At 41.6% G+C, this 20,022-nt stretch overlaps 1 protein-coding gene across 6 annotated transcripts in view; it reads right to left on the bottom strand.

Moving 5' to 3' along the window:
* The window catches only part of kctd16b (potassium channel tetramerization domain containing 16b), an 82,941-nt gene that overhangs the window by 27,177 nt on the left and 35,742 nt on the right, over window positions 1-20,022 (bottom strand). For 2 of the 6 annotated variants that reach the window (XM_048994972.1, XM_048994969.1), the window contains one exon: window positions 16,249-16,622. In XM_048994972.1, coding sequence (XP_048850929.1) covers window positions 16,550-16,622 — 73 coding nt within the window. In that variant the 3' untranslated portion in view covers window positions 16,249-16,549. Of the gene's footprint in view, window positions 1-6,454; window positions 6,569-16,248; window positions 16,623-18,944; window positions 19,946-20,022 lie in introns of those variants that run through there. The other 4 variants (XM_048994971.1, XM_048994968.1, XM_048994974.1 and 1 more) reach the window with 3 other exon arrangements.

Genomic DNA, 20,022 nt, shown 5'->3' with positions numbered 1-20,022 from the left:
ACTCCAATACAGCCACGCATTTGTTCACTTTAGCCATTAGCACACCTTATCCAGCTGATCAATACCTTATTGAGTTATTTTTTTAAGTTAAGTAGTTAATTGAGATGGTAGAGAAATTTAACAAAGACACGGAACGGCTGAGGTGCCCCTGAGGAGAGGTTTAGGAACTGGAGCTGTGTTCATCTAGACGTCTAGCAAGATATTGGCAACGTTTTGGAGAACAGAAGATATTCCTCTTGGTTTTTGTTACTGTTAATTTGCATTAGTTCTAACGTTAAACTATGTTATTTTTCTGAGCAAATATACACTTACTGCCCAGATAATGAGCCTTAAACATTTTCTTTGACTGCCTAAGACGTTTGCTCAGAACTGTATCAATCTGTGTAAATCTGTATGAAGCAGTACATCTCTGTAAATGAGTATGAAGCAGTACATCCCTGTAAATCTGTACGGACCAGTACATCCCTGTAAATGAGTATGAAGCAGTACATCCCTGTAAATCTGTACGGACCAGTACATCCCTGTGAATCTGTATGAATCAGTACATCCCTGTAAATCTGTACGGACCAGTACATCCCTGTAAATCTGTACGGACCAGTACATCCCTGTAAATCTGTACGGACCAGTACATCCCTGTAAATCTGTACGGACCAGTACATCCCTGTGAATCTGTATGAAGCAGTACATCCCTGAAAATATGTCTAGTAAATGGTAAACTAAGGCCAAGCAGAACACTGAATGTACATGAGCTCGCGGTTGCGGTTATTTTTAGAAACACACCCCAAAGGCGCGGGGGGGGGGGGAGGTTTGGGGGGGGGGGGGGTATTGACTGACAATGGGGAGTCATTGTTCTCAGGTAATTGGCCTTTCGGATGTGAATGCTGAGAGGACTCACGGGTCTCGGAGTTACAAAGGGACCCCCCCCCCACCCCTGCTTCTCTGGGCTGTCCGCTGCTCATTCAGATAAACCCAAGTCATCACCATGAAGCACTTTACACCAAACCTAACATCACCACGAAGCACATTACACCAAACCTAACATCACCACGAAGCACATTACACCAAACCTAACATCACCACGAAGCACATTACACCAAACCTAACATCACCACGAAGCACATTACACCAAACCTAACATCACCACGAAGCACTTTACACCAAACCTAACATCACCATGAAGCACTTTACACCAAACCTAACATCACCACGAAGCACTTTACACCAAACCTAACATCACCACGAAGCACTTTACACCAAACCTAACATCACCATGAAGCACTTTACACCAAACCTAACATCACCACGAAGCACTTTACACCAAACCTAACATCACCATGAAGCACTTTACACCAAACCTAACATCACCACGAAGCACTTTACACCAAACCTAACATCACCATGAAGCACTTTACACCAAACCTAACATCACCACGAAGCACTTTACACCAAACCTAACATCACCATGAAGCACTTTACACCAAACCTAACATCACCACGAAGCACTTTACACCAAACCTAACATCACCACGAAGCACTTTACACCAAACCTAACATCACCACGAAGCACTTTACACCAAACCTAACATCACCACGAAGCACTTTACACCAAACCTAACATCACCACGAAGCACTTTACACCAAACCTAACATCACCACGAAGCACTTTACACCAAACCTAACATCACCATGAAGCACTTTACACCAAACCTAACATCACCACGAAGCACTTTACACCAAACCTAACATCACCACGAAGCACTTTACACCAAACCTAACATCACCATGAAGCACTTTACACCAAACCTAACATCACCACGAAGCACTTTACACCAAACCTAACATCACCATGAAGCACTTTACACCAAACCTAACATCACCACGAAGCACTTTACACCAAACCTAACATCACCATGAAGCACTTTACACCAAACCTAACATCACCACGAAGCACTTTACACCAAACCTAACATCACCATGAAGCACTTTACACCAAACCTAACATCACCACGAAGCACTTTACACCAAACCTAACATCACCACGAAGCACTTTACACCAAACCTAACATCACCACGAAGCACTTTACACCAAACCTAACATCACCACGAAGCACTTTACACCAAACCTAACATCACCACGAAGCACTTTACACCAAACCTAACATCACCACGAAGCACTTTACACCAAACCTAACATCACCATGAAGCACTTTACACCAAACCTAACATCACCATGAAGCACTTTACACCAAACCTAACATCACCATGAAGCACTTTACACCAAACCTAACATCACCATGAAGCACTTTACACCAAACCTAACATCACCACGAAGCACTTTACACCAAACCTAACATCACCATGAAGCACTTTACACCAAACCTAACATCACCACGAAGCACTTTACACCAAACCTAACATCACCACGAAGCACTTTACACCAAACCTAACATCACCACGAAGCACTTTACACCAAACCTAACATCACCACGAAGCACTTTACACCAAACCTAACATCACCACGAAGCACTTTACACCAAACCTAACATCACCACGAAGCACTTTACACCAAACCTAACATCACCACGAAGCACTTTACACCAAACCTAACATCACCACGAAGCACTTTACACCAAACCTAACATCACCACGAAGCACTTTACACCAAACCTAACATCACCACGAAGCACTTTACACCAAACCTAACATCACCACGAAGCACTTTACACCAAACCTAACATCACCATGAAGCACTTTACACCAAACCTAACATCACCACGAAGCACTTTACACCAAACCTAACATCACCATGAAGCACTTTACACCAAACCTAACATCACCACGAAGCACTTTACACCAAACCTAACATCACCATGAAGCACTTTACACCAAACCTAACATCACCACGAAGCACTTTACACCAAACCTAACATCACCACGAAGCACTTTACACCAAACCTAACATCACCACGAAGCACTTTACACCAAACCTAACATCACCACGAAGCACTTTACACCAAACCTAACATCACCATGAAGCACTTTACACCAAACCTAACATCACCATGAAGCACTTTACACCAAACCTAACATCACCATGAAGCACTTTACACCAAACCTAACATCACCATGAAGCACTTTACACCAAACCTAACATCACCACGAAGCACTTTACACCAAACCTAACATCACCATGAAGCACTTTACACCAAACCTAACATCACCACGAAGCACTTTACACCAAACCTAACATCACCACGAAGCACTTTACACCAAACCTAACATCACCACGAAGCACTTTACACCAAACCTAACATCACCACGAAGCACTTTACACCAAACCTAACATCACCACGAAGCACTTTACACCAAACCTAACATCACCACGAAGCACTTTACACCAAACCTAACATCACCACGAAGCACTTTACACCAAACCTAACATCACCACGAAGCACTTTACACCAAACCTAACATCACCACGAAGCACTTTACACCAAACCTAACATCACCACGAAGCACTTTACACCAAACCTAACATCACCACGAAGCACTTTACACCAAACCTAACATCACCACGAAGCACTTTACACCAAACCTAACATCACCACGAAGCACTTTACACCAAACCTAACATCACCACGAAGCACTTTACACCAAACCTAACATCACCACGAAGCACTTTACACCAAACCTAACATCACCACGAAGCACTTTACACCAAACCTAACATCACCACGAAGCACTTTACACCAAACCTAACATCACCACGAAGCACTTTACACCAAACCTAACATCACCACGAAGCACTTTACACCAAACCTAACATCACCACGAAGCACTTTACACCAAACCTAACATCACCACGAAGCACTTTACACCAAACCTAACATCACCACGAAGCACTTTACACCAAACCTAACATCACCACGAAGCACTTAACACCAAACCTAACTTCACCATGAAGCTCTCTGGTCAGATACACATAGCTGGTCAGATACACATAGCTGGTCAGATACACATAGCTGGTCAGATACACATTCTTAGCACAATAAACTTTACTGATTCTATGATAATACTACTACTGCTACTGCTGATAATAATAATAATATTAATAATAACAGTAATAATAATAGTGTGGCTGGAAGATGGTATCGCTATTGTTGTTGTTATTATTGATTTTCTACTAAACCCAAAAGATTATAATCATGTTCCAATACATTTAAGTATCTGCGGCTAATTTGTAGGCTTAATTAAATGGTTTCATTTAAAAAAATTAAAAAAAACCCATTTAGTCATTTTTGGACTGTGGTGAAAAATTTCTCTTCCTTTTTTTTGGCTGCGTTTTTAATAAAAATGAATCACACTGGCTGAATTTAAATTCAATTAAAAACCGTATGTATATTAATAAAGCCTTTTACTGTTAAAATGGTATTTCTCTAAACTGCGCCATGGTTGTAGCAATAGTGATACTTAATAACGAATCTTTTAAATATTTATAATTATACACGACAGCAGAAAATGATGCTAATCATATCCATTATCCCTAAAAAATATGCGCATCTATGTTCCATCCATTTGCAGGCACCATTTGATAGAATTACCTAAGTACAGATTTTAACAGATTTCTTGCAACAACAACCTTCTACAAACCACCTACACTATGTGCAAAGTTTAAAGCCGGAAAGAACTGCAACTAGCTCTCGTACTCTGCCAATGCATGGCTTTCTAAATTATGCAAACATTCATCTGGAAGGATTATTACTGTAGGAAAACGGAAAGATAAATATGCTTAGTTTTTGAACATCATCAAAGGCCACTGCAAGACTTCTGCTTATCAAAGGCATGCATTGATTAGTATATTTTTCTGTAAATGGATGAGAGGAAGTGACTGATGTGACACACACCTTACAGGAATGAACATCCCGAGAAGACCTCGCTGAAAGCAAGATGGCGGAGGCCAGTAGGGGGCGATGTTGAGGGTTTTAAACTAGACGACAGCAGTTCCTCCACGTTCATTAGTCATGCTCTAAGCGGACTGCCTCCAACGCTCCTTCTGATGAATGGACTGTAACTCAATCTCTTCCTGGAAATGTCAGTAATTTCCCCAAAGTGCGCAGATAGATGCTAATCCCAGAATAGGCACCAAGTGATTCGGGGAGGGGACAAGCAGCGGGGGTGTTACGACCATTATGTCGTGTCCCACAGAAAAAGCCTCTAGGAGGTTTACGGGGAAGATCTGAGGGCTCATTTACTACAAGCACTTCAGTTAGTTTTCATCTCGGCTTTGCGTTCAATTCAGACTTGAAAATTAGCCCTAAGGTGGTGTACAAACAAATTAAAACAATGCTGTCACACGCTTGGACAGGAAAACGACAGTTCACTATGGTCAATGTTCGTATCTCGATACAGATCAGTGATTCTATATCTCCTTATTACAAACACTTTTGCACAAAATGTTAATTTTTTATATCTAGTCATTATAGAATTATGCAAATTGCTTATTTTAAGGTTTTAGGAGGTGACATTTCCAACCAATCTTAAGATAGGCAGAAAGGCCCCATTTACTGAATTTGTCATCATTTCCACATGTGGGTGCGGAAGGGGGGGGTTGCTGCTTACACCACATGACAGGGCTTATACCACATGACAGGGGTTTATGATACTGATTAGCTTCACGTGTCCCTTGTCAACCACATTGAGCATCATTTTCTGTGTTCTGTTTCGCTTCATCCCCAGTAAATTGGACCCCACTGGACACCTGACTCAGGAGCAGCAGACAAACATTTCTGCTGCTTTTGCTGCCTACTCTGTGCTGTGTTGATCCCTGCCCAGACCGCGTAGCAGCTACAGATATACAAGAAGTATACAAGAAGAAAAAAATGGTTTGCATGACGATGCTTCAGCCTACACTTCCTGAGACACCAAAGGCCAGCAAATAATCTGAAAGCTTGCACTGAAATGAGATGAAATGAGATGAAATGAGATGAAATGAGATGAAATGAGATGAAATGAAATGAAATAGTATTGTACTGGAAAATAAGGCTGGACAAGAGGAAGAAAATCCTCAGGCATGACTTCACTAACCTGGCGTTTGGAAAGATTTCTTTTTGATTTCATTCATAGTTTTTTTTTTTTTAAAAAAAAACGCAATGTGATTTTGGGATGTTTAATTTGAATCGTACACCATTGTGCCTTCCTGACCGAGCTGCGCGACTGTCTCTGGTGTTTGCCCACAAAGCCGTATCGCTGTTCTGTGACAGCATTAGAGGGGCCGCAGTGTGTGTTGCACTAGGTTCTCTTCCTCAGGCAAATCCTGCAAATCTCATAATCCGAATCTGGAAATGGGCTTAGCGGCCCCGGCGGCTCGCTTGTGAAGCTGTGATAACTATGATTCCGGGCCTAAACAAATGAAACTGTCTGCAAGCATATGATGACGTTGGGCTTCTTATGGTACCTTTGGACAGACGTCGTGGTGGATTCGTGGGTATCGCGGTTGCCTCACACGTCCAGGGATCGGGGCTTTGAATCTTGCCTCGGGGGGGGTTGCCTTGGGTCCAGTAGTTTCCTCCTGCAGTACAGAGATGTGGACTTAGTCTGTCATCTGTAACAATCATAGGTGTTCCCCTGCTGTTCCCCCTAAGCTGCCGGAGAGTACCTGACCTTGTTCTGAGTAGGGAGTTAGAAAATGGATCAAAATTGAAAGCTGCGATTTCTTAAATGATGTGATAGTTATCACAACTACTGTGACGGTATGATAGGGCGTAGATTTGGGTATGGACAATACCATGTGTGTTTTGGGTGTGTTATTCAAATCACGGCCCTCGAGGTCCGAGCCCTGCTGATTTCCCAGCCTTCCTTTACCTGTGAGCCAGGTGTGAAGCCTCTGGCCAATCAGAATCAGTAATTATTAAACTAACCACCTGGGAGGACCAAAAAACAAAGCCTGGATTTGGAATTGAGGTCTAAAGTTGAATAGCCCTGGCTTAGAAAGATTGCGGCAGATTTGGTCCCTACTGAGGTTAACCAAAACTACGCCCTGGTGGTAGGATGTGGAGGGAGTTTACGGGCTGGACAGTGTAAACGTAAATCTTTCTCTATTTCAGTACAGTAAATTTATTTTTCAGCACGGCTTGCTAAACACGCTGGCGGAATCTGCGTTTCCATTGCGCTTGAGCCACTTAGGATTGCGGTGAGACTGATGCTGATCTTTTGCAGCGATGGTCTAATTAAATACGCATGATTCTGGTTCATTTCTCTGCATTTTTAAAGGGCAGCTCTGAATCACAGATCTGCCCACGCGGCGTGTCTTTATACATGCGAATGCATGGACGCGGGAGCCGCACTTGGGACGGATTCCAGCCCACATTCCTGCAGCTGAGCACTAAAAATTAATACATTTTTTTGAGAAAGCATATAGAGGGTATAAACAATGCATTTATGATGTAACATGCCTAGCAGCAACATGGAAACTTCTACTAGAGCTGTACAAAAGTAATTTCGAGCCCCTCCCCCAACACCCCCCAACATCCCTACTGTAGTTAGGGGCACAGATGGTGGGGGGGGGGGCTATACAGAGACCCTGATCCACCCCCCTTACTTTTGAGGGGGAAAAAATAGCAAAACTTTGATGAGCATCCTTAAACAGGGTTGGATACCGTAACAGTTACATTGTATCAATGTCAATGTATCAATGCCATTGTATCAATGTCAATTGAAATGTTTAGTATATTAAAGCCGAATGCCTCACGAAACGTGACTGGATAAGCTTACCAGCTGAGACCGTTTGCTAATTCGAAAAATCTCTCCTGTGCCCTTGGCTATAGAGTGACTGTCTGTGGCCAGTAGGGGGGCCACCAAACCTCGGGGGCCCACGAAAAATGCGTGGTTGAGTGGTGGCAAGCATTCAAGAACTACAGATTTTCTTTACCTCTGAAAAGTGTTTGAGTGGTGGCAGACATTGCAGAATTACAGACCATCACCCCTGTAATGGTGTAGAAGTAAGGGCCCTCTGTAACAGGGGCCCTGTGACGCTAGCTGCCTGCTCGGCTGTGGTGTGCTGGTCTTCTATTGGTCTGCTATTATTTTTGGAAGTGTTGCCTGCCTCCCTGACTCTGTTTCTTGGATGTGATTTGGACCCTCAGTGCGTTCTGACCCCGGCTCTCGGATTTACGTGTCGCCGCTCGTTCCTGCTTGGTGTGAATCATTAAAATTGCTTGCTGTGCACTTGGATCTCAGAACTCTTTCATTACGGTAACACTGTCACCTTCGCTGTCCGTACCGGGGACTAGCTTCGCATTCAGTCGGCATGGTACAGAATGGTAGGCGTTACGTCTAACTTATACTTAGAAGGCAAATCGGCGATAATAATTTTTGTATTATTTATTAATCGTTATCTAAGTTTAGCTGCGGCTATTGTGGTCGCTGAAAAGAATGCAGTATACGCTGAAAACACATTGATGTTGTTTTTTTAGAATAAAAATCAATATGGACCAACTGTTCTGTTTACTAAGTTATTGTCTCCCTCTGCACACCTGTGTGTCTCACACTGACTTTGCTACCCCCTGTTGTTCGTACGCTTATACTTTTTGACTTCCTGCCTCTTCTGAGACGCGTTTGAAAACTCCACCAATTTCATCCCAAAGTCTTTTCTGTATTTTCATTCTCTGTTTTTGTTGTTGCCATGAGCTGCGTCCAGCCGCGTTCCAAAGCCAGGCAACGCCACTCCTATTTCTGGCGTGTTAGCTTTCTGTTACGCAGTGTCACAGTGGAGCCACTGGTTGCATCTCCGCATGCTCGTGGTGCCAGTGACGATGCAGTGCCTGTGAAAAGATTGCTTACGGCCACAAAGAACTGAGCCACTGTAAACAGGTGGCTTTCCATTATAAAGTTTGTGAGCCATACCCACACTGATATGGCCCTGGTTACTATCATGACCAAACCAAGCTGGTTACATCACTGCCATCTGATTGGTTGAAATGCACGCTGATACAGGTCTTCTGTGCATGGATTATCTGAAGGAAAAAAGGGAATATTCTATATATTATTCCTTATTAGTAGTATCACACATGTATCGAAGTATTCCGGATAACTCGGAACTTGAAAATTCTCAACCTCCTACTTAAAGTACTCGAGCTGAACAGGATGGACTTGCAATGCAGATGCTGGCGGAAATTAGCACGTAGTAAATAACGTTGTACCCCATGTGAACAGTAAATAAGCATCTCTTCGGCTTTACATCACTGTCGCTCTCCAAAGCTGGCAACGCATTTACCGGGCCGACCCTTCTGCAGTGGAAAACCGAAGCGAACCAGAACCGAGCCGGAACCGAGCTGTAACTAGTCTCTCTTCCTAAAACCGGCCAACTGGTCAGAGAGGAGGGGATGAGTACAGATCAGTAATGGAGTAGATCTTGGTCTGAGCAGCAGGGGGAACCTGTTTTTGCAAACCGGACTTTTGGGAGTCCAGGGTCTGGCCAAGGAAATACAGGTGTGTAAAGTCTTATGGTTTACAAACGTCATTTAAGGCATGTCGCAGTGTCACAGTCATGACATGCAAACCTCACAGAGCGTCACGTGCCCCAACCTAAGAAAGACAAAATGGCAGCAAGTTTTACCATTGCCATGCCCCCCCCCCCCCCACTGGTCAACAACTTTTCTGCCCCCCAGCTACAGCCAGTTGATCCAGTTGAAGTCCGACCAGGCAGTTTAAGGAGAGCCCAGGTGTTTTCAATGGCTCACTAATGTTTTTTTTTTTTAATCACCCATTTCAAAGTTTTCTACATCTAGGTTGACATGCATGACAAGGCCTTTGTTATCTAACTAAACCCTTAGGAAACTTCTTTGGGCTTCTCACCACTCCAAGAGACAAAATCAGAGGTGGATATTTCAGGTACAGAGAGTAAAAATCCAGGCCAAGATTTTGTTTCAACCAACCAGTTGAGTCCTCTGTGACTGTGACTCATACTGTATATGCTAAGCTGGTTGGTTGAAACAAAATCTTGGCCTGGATTTTTACTTTCTGGACTTGAAATGTCCAATCTCTGGAAGAAATTCCCCAAAGTACTCCTTTCAAGAGAAAAAGCCACTTTAGAGAAACGTATTTAAATGTAAATCGTACTGTTTACCTGTGATAAATTTCCTCACCTTTATGTTGTGCAAAAGCCTAAATATGCATGAAAATTGTCAACAACGATGCCTCCCAAGATAGCATAACGCGAAGCGTTTACTGCTAATCCACAGCGGGACAGAGATATTGCCGTGGATATTAGCAGAAATTATACCTGAAACCCAGCAATTACTGAGGAAGCTGGGGGGCTGTTTTGTTATTAAACTCCCCACTTACCCGCGATGGATCTGGGTGTTGTGACAAAGCTATGCTTTTCTGCTAATGATGGATAATTCAGCACCAGGAAGCAAAAGTTACGACCAAGGATTTTGTTTCAACCAACCAGTTGAGTAGTCTGTGACTGTAACCCTTTATATTCAACTATTTGGTTGAAACGAAATCTCGGTCTGGATTTTTACTCTCTGGACCTGAACTACCCACCCCTGTGAGTGAATAGAGGGATTCTGGGCTCTGGGGTGCAGCTTAGCACTTTGCAGATGCAGCATGACAAAAACCAGCAGGAGGAAAACCAAGAAGTGGGACTAGGGCTGGTCAGCTTAGCGGCACACTGCTGCGTTCTGGGGCCGGGCCGCTCGGCAGCTGATAAGGGACACAGCAGTCGCGGTTTCTCACCTTCATCCCTTACGCCATCCGAGGAGTGTCCTTAAGCTACGCGCTGCTACAGGTTAGTGGGAAATCCGCCCGATTCGATTCCGATTTCCAGCTTATCACGATTCACGCGCCATTCATGCACGTTCAGCGAAGTCGACGAAATACAACCGGACGACTTTCAACTTTCCAGTCACAAACATTTGTAAAGCAATGACATCCCATTAGTCGGCATGTTGCACCCTGTGTTTACTCTAATAAGTGGCATTTGTACCATCGCTTACGTCCAAAACACTCTGGGGGATCTTTAGTGTCCGCAGAAAAGGTAGCATCAATCATCGGCGGAGGTGGGGAGATCACAGACCCCAGATCAGTATGGTGGGCACCAGTTTGTACCTTTGGGGGTACAATTACTTGTCACTGCGGCTGTACCCTCAAGGGTCTGCCAATTGTAGCCTATTTGTAAATAAATGTACCTTTTAAGGTACAGAAATGGACTCTGAGGAACATCTGTACCATTGGGGGTATATTAGTGTTATTTGTACCTTGGGGAACAAACCTGTACCAGGGCTGTGTCCATTATTTCTGACAATGCAGGTGGCCATAATATTACAATGTACAATACAATGCAGAGGCAAAGGCTGCTGTATATCTGACTGACTGTAAAAAACATGTTTTCCACAACCGACGACTTCCATTGAACTCTTCACATTTCTCAAAACTTTCTGGCTTTTGCTGACTGGGGGATTTAACAGATGGGGGGTCTGTAGGGGATTTCAAGGAACAAGAAGTTCAGCTCCGGGTTCTGCAGAAGCCCCCGTTCAAAGACCCGAAGCAGCACTGTAACGGAAGATCAGCCCACAGTGGTGTCACCAGAGAACAGGGGTGGACACTTCAGATCCAGGTGAACCAGTTGAATACTCTGTGACTCTGACTTCTGCCGGAGGCGGGTGGTTCAGATCCAGAGAGTAAAAGTCCAGACCAAGATTTTGTTTCAACCAACCAGTTAAGTATAAAGAGTCACAATCACAGAGTGCTCAGCCGGTTGGTTGAAACAAAATCTTGGTCTGGACTTTTACTTTTTGGACCTGAACTATATACCTCTGATTTGGAGTCACACTAAAAAAATAAGCAGAATTCATGTGTAAATACAAAATACAAAAACATGCAGTACTGTGCTTTTCTGTGAATCTTTTACGACTGAGCACATGTTACATGGCTGAGATAAATATCGCGAGCTCATTAGTCTTTTTACCTCAACAAGTCCATCCGAAAACCCGTTGTTGAAAAGATGACATATGCTGTGGAATTAATTAGTACCATCTAAGTGTGATTAAAAAAGCCCAGGCCAACAATATTACCCTTTGAAGTGTTAAATTTGTTAATGAGTTTGTTGTTATTTTGTTTTTTCTGTGCTTTCAGCAGTTCCTTTTTTTAACCGCATGGTTCATTAGGCGTGAGAGGTTTTTTTTTTTTTTTTAATTCAATACACATTTCAAATTATTTTCCAGTACAGGGCTGAAATGCTGTGAATTATTTATTTTTTTTTATTTTATCTGGCCGTGAGCAATTGAGAGAGCAGATTTAATTTGTTAAACATCTAATAGTAGTATTGATGAAATCAGCTCAGTCAGGGACATAGCTGCATCACATGCGATATGCAAAGTTACGTCGAACAGAGACTGCAGTTTTGTCACTTGCTTTTAATAAAGAATCCAAAACATAAATACAAAATAGGCCCAGACTCCAGATTTTTAATCATAGTTCTGCTTCACCTCTGTCTTATACAATAAATCATCCACAAGAGGGAAGTTTGAGTTTGACAAATAGCTTTACTGTTTTTTATCGCTCCCTTTGTAATGGGTCCTGTCTACGGCCTTCAAGGAGAGGATCTGATCACTTTTTACTTAAATTAATGTTATCATTGTGTCACTATACACTGACCCTCAATAACAGGTTATGACAGGACTTTAGTGATGTCGTAAAGGCATTATAATGAGTCGTTCAGCTATTTATTTATTTTTTTCATTCTGATGACAACTTGAGAACGGCATTGGTCAGGTGCCTGTACGGACAAGAGAAAACTTCAGGCTTTTCTGAGCGTTGGGCGAAATACTCAAAGGCTTCAGCTGAGCCGTGAGAAATTTAATATCACGTTAAGCATAAATATGACACGTAGGAGACCTTCAGGTCCCTCAGCATACCGTATTAGCATTCGGTAACAGAAGCTGCCCTCTTGCCTTGACGGTAGCTTAACGCGAATGCTGAGTGACGCCGTTAAATGGGCCTAACCTTGTGCGCCATCCATTATTATTTTATTTCAAGATTACCTGACAATCACAAGAAGCAGGATGCGGCCATGAACAAATCGTTTCCGATCCGGCAGGTTTCACGGTGTCGCTGCATTTATGCTAATTTATACTTGGCAAAATGGGTTTAAAAATGCCAAATTTTTGATCGTTGCTTCATCGGTGATTTTGCGCAACAAACATAATTTCAGCATTTTTCTTTTTTTAATTACGCTTTGTCAAGAACATTTATAACAATTATGATTTTTCATCCTTTGTATATTTTTCAAAGCCCATATTTTGGTCATTATCCTCTTGACTCAAGACTACTTCAACTGATTTTTTTTGAACGCGAGAAAATAGCCCAATAAACATAATTTGCTACAATTTCTGCCTATTGACTGCCTAACACATGGCAATTTTCTGGACATTAAACTGCATTTCATTTGAAATATTGAAGAATACTGTATGATGCTTTATCATACCTATTACCTATTACCAGTTCTGTATGGTAATGGTTTTGTTATAATGAGAGAATTCAGGAAAATTAAAGCCATTGAAAACGTCCATCCAGAAGCCGGGGACCGTCACACTAATGTGCGGAAGAGCGCAGAAACTCATTCGTTCGGTGTGTTTCCCAGCAGATGGCTGAAAGGTGGAACGTTAATGAGCTGCACATAATCACTCACCATCATTCTGCTCTCGTCAAACCTGCTTTGAATGGCCGGGCCACAGTCAACAGAAATGAGTTGGGAGATTAGCATCAGCGTGGCTACTGCAGCTGGCATGAGACCAGCCAGCATGTTCTTCACTCGAGACCTCGATCAGAGAACCTGCCTAACGCTCTCCCAAATGGAGGCAAAAAAATGTCCAATCCTTAAAAACGATATTTAAATTGGATTTGTAAAAATATTCAGCTTCACACATAGTTAAAAGCCAATGAAGATGTGATCTACGCCATCTGTCACGGATTGTTTTTGCCCTGAATATTCCGGGCCTTGAAGGAACTCTCCTTTCAGTGGAGCATCGCATGTTACGAGCTCCCAGAGTTGCAGGACTTCAGTTCTTAGCCTCCACTCCAGTAGCCAAGCGAAGACACACAATGCTTCTGCAAGCTTAAGTCTGATGATTAACTCCGGGAATAAAACTGTTGAGCTTAATACATTTGTCCTCATGTGCTATCAGTTGTATTTGTAGCACAATAGTAGTGAGTCTGACGCCTGATGAGAAGGTTATGTGTTTGAATCATGTTCGGGGTCGTCCTTGATTTTATTTATTTATGTGTACAGTCTTCACACCTTGTCGTGTTTTGCACTATATGTTTGTATCTGTGCCCTTTGTGTACCTTGCTCTTTAAGGCACAAGGATTTCTGCCTGGAATCAATATAGTGTATTTTACCTTATTCTGGAAATCATATGTACAGTAGTCTACAGAAAGAAGCTCAAAATCCAAACCTGAAGATGCTCAAAACTTAAAACCCTCTGGTGACCCGACTTGTTTTTCCCCAAAAAATATAAGAATGCTTATATTTTTTGCTTTGCAAAAAAAATAACAAAAACATAAACATGTGATAAGCGTTTCTGAAATAAATTGCCATTCCAACTGGCAGCTGGCGGTGTTTGTCAGCTATAAAAGAGGTCAGACAATCAGCGGTTTGATACGTGAGTTTCCTATGGAGCATGAAGCAGCAATCAGACCTTGACCAGAGGGCAAATATCTGGTTCCCAGATTGCGGGTCATGGAAATCTGCAAAATGACTCAACATGCCAAAGGGGGGACTGTCAAAGACGATGTCACCGAGCTCCGACAAACTTCACCGATATAGAGTCGAAGGTCACCAACAAGGCATTAAAGAAGCATCCTAAAAAATTACGTACGTTGCTAATTTACGTCCGAGCTGCCATTCAGAAACTGCTTGTATCCAAAGCCAATACACACAGAGGCATAACCCGGAATGGAAAAAGTATCACATTCTGTTTTTTTGCTACATGCAAATGGATTTATGTTTGGCGAATGTGTAAGATCGCCTTCAACCCAACGGGTCCTTTGCCAGCTCTTAGACAATGTGGGAGATTCATGATGGCATAGGAATCCATCACGTGGAAGTCATTAGACTACATGATTGCTCTGTGTGGCTGAATGCCAAGGAATATGCCGCCGTTTTAGGGAAACAGGTGCACCCAGTGGTGCCGACATACACTCTCACTGCTATGCACTGTTAAGGGAATTCAAGAGAGGTTGTAGGAATACCAGGATATACGCTGCGTTCCATTTACCTCGGAAGTCGGACCTGGGAATGTCGTCACACCCGAGTTAACCGCGTTCCGGCCCAAGAAGTCGGAAGGCCACTTAGCAAAGCCAGGGACTCGATTTAAGGCATCCCAGTTTAAATGGCCATCATCTTCATTCGCTTGCATTTAGCTCATACTACCTGAAATCCCACAAGTTATCCAGCTAAGCAAGAAATCCTGCTTTTTGAGACAGGCCCCAGTTTCTAGCCAGGCTCATTACTAGCCACTGTTAGCGATACCAATTGATAACAACACGTCATGCACTTTTTTTGCACATAAAAACACTGTAGCAACAAGTCAACAGACAGTGGTTGGACAGTACTGTGTGCACGACCAATTTCATGAAAAAATAACTAATAAAGCATAAGTAATATTAACATAGAGCTGCAGCTTTCACTGCTGTTGATAACAGGCGCAGCCATCTTGTATTCCGAGGTTGGGGTTGCAGAGGTCCCTCGACTTCCCGAGTCGGAACTCCAACTTCCCAGGGTGTTGCAGTTGAACTTTCTGACTAGGAACGTGGAAATTCCCATTTCCAGTATCCAAGGGAATGCAGCAATAGTGCAGCGCCTTCCATGGCCTCTCCAATCACCTGGCCTCAACAAAGTGCAAAGTAGATTTTCGCCTTTTCCATCCTTGAATTCACTGGAGGCTTTACTTCCTGGAGAATCATGCAAGTGTTTTAGGATCTCTTGTTGTGTATTAATGCATTACTAGAGTGCTTCTCAACCCAGCTCTCAGGGCCCCCCCAGACAGTCCACATTTTTTCTCCCTCCCAGCTCATGACACGCCTCTCCCAGGTATTCGGTGTTCTTGATTGGCTGACTGGTTCTGGTGCGCTGGGAGCTGAGAAGGAGCGAAAATATGGACTGTCTATTAATTAATAGCATGTTCGAATAACACATAAGCATCTTGATTTTGCTCGGTTCCTAATAACACTAACGACAGAAAGAGATTTTGTTTAAATAAACACTTTTATTTTTCATCTGCAATCATACATTCCAATATTTTTATGTGTATATGTAAGGACCTTCTACTGCACAGAGACATTCTTTCCGATGAGAGTTACATGTCTTTACAGAACCGGACGAAATTCATACTTTGCGTACCATGAGTTTTTGTGAATAAACTTATAACGTCATTTTCATTCCCTCTAAAATATCCATTTTACAGAGGTCTGTCCCCCCCTCCCCCCGTCATATTCCTACAAGTGCAAGAGAGTGACTTGGTGCTTTCGCAAAGCTGAACGTACATATTTATGGCTGAAATGTAGCATGGCCTCCATTTTCATATGGAAATTCTTTACAGCTTGAGCAGGCTATGTACAACCTTTATGGGAGGAAAAAAAAAACAGTAAATATACTGGACATCAAGTATTGCGTACGTTTAAAATTTGAAAGTGACCCGGTATGATTCTGAAGAAGAAAACTCTAGCTAGCATGAAGTGGATCTGGTAAGTTTTGTAACGTAACACTTTTTTTCCATCCATTGATGAAATCAACACTAAAAGAGTTAAACCATTACTGCTATATTAATTGGAAGAGCTTCGTCAACCTACTTGGGAATTCAAATCACTTACTGTCAGCAACAGACTAGGTGAACTTATTTGCATACCATAAAAATACAAACGCAATGCACAATAAGACAAATAGGTACTGTGTTCCAGAAATGCGGATTGCAGACACTATTGCGACCAGAGCATGGAAATACAAGGAATAATAAACTTTTGGTATTTCTGATCTTAAATTAGTTTCTGAATTTTATACTTTCATTCAGCATTCTACACAAAAACGTGATTTATGTTAAAATACTCTGCTGTTTGACATATGAAACAAAAACACATTTAATATGACACGTTGTTTTTTTCGCAGCCATTTGCTCTGCTTTTGCCAAAACTGCCACTTTTCTCATATGATATATTTAGTCCTTTAATTCCTAAAGCATAATATGTGGCATGTGAATTTCGTGATTTGCTGTTTACCTCGATTTGAATCACAGATGGGAAATAAAGAGATTGAAGTTGCAAGCGTGCGCTACATGTAAGCATGTGCTACACGTATTGATCGATGATGCAGAGAAGTCGATGCACGTTCTCTACCCGAATGTGATCTTCTACGATTTACGGCGCAAGCAGGAAGTGAGGTATGACAGCAGAGTATGTACATAATCAGTCTCATCCTGCTTTTAATCGCTTTTTTTTTTTGTTCTCCAACAAATGGCAGAAACAATGTAAACAACATTCAGTTCATTCGTTTCATTTTCTTATTATTACACCGGTGTCACTTAAAATATTCTTTCTCTCAGTGCTGGCAGGAATGCAGTACGAAGAAGTTACCGGGAGGAAAAAGGAGATGGAAAGATAAATAAGTGACTATTCGGTAATGTCACGGGGATGTGGAAAACGCTAGAAAATAATTTGCTTGCGGGCCTGTGGCTCTTGGGAGTTTTACTTGCACAAAAATGTTCCGAGGGCACACGGAAGAGAGAACCAATCAGATTGTAGATGAGGTGGGTCCAAGCAACTGGAGGAGGCGGGACCAGCCAATCTTGGCCCCGCCTCCACCAGTTGAGTCAACCCAGCTCCTCCACAATTTGATTGGTCATTCTTGTGAACCAATCATTTTTCATTGTGCTCTCCGAACAATTTCGTGTAAGTAAAACTCCCAAGAGCTTGTTGATGCACACATGGTTACTGGAGCACTTGACTTTAATGATTTTAATTTATTCAGCAGGTGCTTTCGTCCAAAGGGACGTACAAGTGAGGATCAGAGAGTAAGATCACACAGTCTCCCTGGAGAAGCTAAGGTTAAGGACCTTGCTCAAGGGCCAAAGGTGATATGCTTACTCTCCCAGCAGTGGGATTTGAATCCGCAACCCTCTGGGCAAGTCCAGAGATCCCGAATCTGCTGAGCTACACACTGCCTCAGAAAAATTATTTAATAAAAAAAAAAAAATCCAATATCTTCTTATCCATTTTCGGTATGTTTCTGGTTTATAATTGCAGAAATTAGAATCAAACCGCCATATTGCATACACCTTTCTAACAGCTAAAACACATTACGTAGCTTTAAGATAAAACATTGCTGTGCTAGTATGTCACAAACATTTTAAAAGAAAAACTGCTTTTAAAAACCGGTATCCATCTACAGAGCAGAATATCTGCCTAGGAAGTGTTATAGCGGTGACTGTATACATAACAAATAGCTAATATTTTTAGAATTTAGAAGGTCCGGGGAAAAAAAAAAAACATTGATCCTATAAGATGCTGATTTCTTTTTGACCACTTTTATGTGAATACTTATGGAGTTAACAGAGTGCCAAAAGATCCTGTGTTTATAAGTCACAAACTATACCGACAAAAGTTGCGCTTAATCGTATGACATACATATTACGATGTTCAATGACAAACATGTATTTTTTTGTGTTTGTGTGCTTGTTACAAAACCTGTTTTACAAAACTTGAATGACGGTAAGCCAAATGATTTGCATTTTATTTATGGATAGTGTTTCTACTTTTAAAGGTCACATTCTTAATGATCCCCAGACTTCAGTGGGATGAAATATTGCTGTAGAATATATATATATATATATATATATATATATATATATATATATATATATATATATATATATATATTATAGATCTATGTTTCTAGCAGTCCCTATCAACACTTTTCGACTAGGCAAACTGAACTGCATAACTTTCTCAGAAATACATTCTTGTTGGTTTTTTTGTTCTTGCAAAAAGGCTTCATCATCAGCTCACTAAAAGTCAGAGATATAACCATCCAAATACAAAAAAGAGAGAACTTCATAAATAAAATTGTGGGTAGAGAAGCACTAGTATAAGCACTAGTATAATATCACCCCGAAAGTGCAAGGCTGAAGCACTTCCAAAACATTTTGCTTTCGCTATCGCCTGAAATAATTTGGCATTACTTGCAACAAAAAAAAAACGTTCTGCGAAAATTACACTACGGGAGTTTAAAAAAAGTTCTTAAAATCTTTTATACTGAGAAAACAGGTTTTGTCCTCGTTAAAAGTCACGCATATTAAAATGGGTACAAACCTTTTAATATAAATATTGCGCCATATGCCTGTAAATTTAATTAATTTAGTTTACATTACACATATGAAATCTTTGGCACTCCTTTCATTCCATAAATAGGCACCTATTGTTTTATAACTTTGTTACACATGCTTCATATTATATTATAAAACATTATAAAATAGGTTTTGTAACCATAATAAGCAGCTCACATCAGTGCATACTTTGTCATACAGACACAAAATGCGTCTTAATGAATATGGATTGTAAATTACAAACAGGAAGTCTTCTGGCACTTGTATAACTTGATAAACAGCTATCTGTACTGTATGACTACAAATGTGGCAGTATTGAAATAAGGAGGCGGACAGGCAATATGAATTTCGCAGTAGAAACCAGTACAAACAAAATTATTCTGTCAACACACATACATATACTGTGGCTTTTAGTCATACTCAAAATTATACGATGATACCGACCTCAGGAACTGTACTTTGATCTTGAATCCTATACCCTGTGAGTGTCATTTCAAGATGAATAAGATGTAGTTTTCCGAACTGACCATTCGATAATCCCCAAAGGACGAGTGCTATTTAACATACACCTTAAATGAAGGGAATGTGAGTCAGTAACATACATGTGCATGGTTAAATCTGCAAGTGTTTTCCCTACTTCCTGTTC

The sequence above is a fragment of the Brienomyrus brachyistius genome, chromosome 24 (genome assembly GCF_023856365.1).
Source record: "Brienomyrus brachyistius isolate T26 chromosome 24, BBRACH_0.4, whole genome shotgun sequence".
NCBI classification, from domain to species: domain Eukaryota; kingdom Metazoa; phylum Chordata; class Actinopteri; order Osteoglossiformes; family Mormyridae; genus Brienomyrus; species Brienomyrus brachyistius.
The sequence above is the reverse complement of the archived record's forward strand: the minus strand, read 5'-3'. Positions and strand labels throughout refer to the sequence as shown.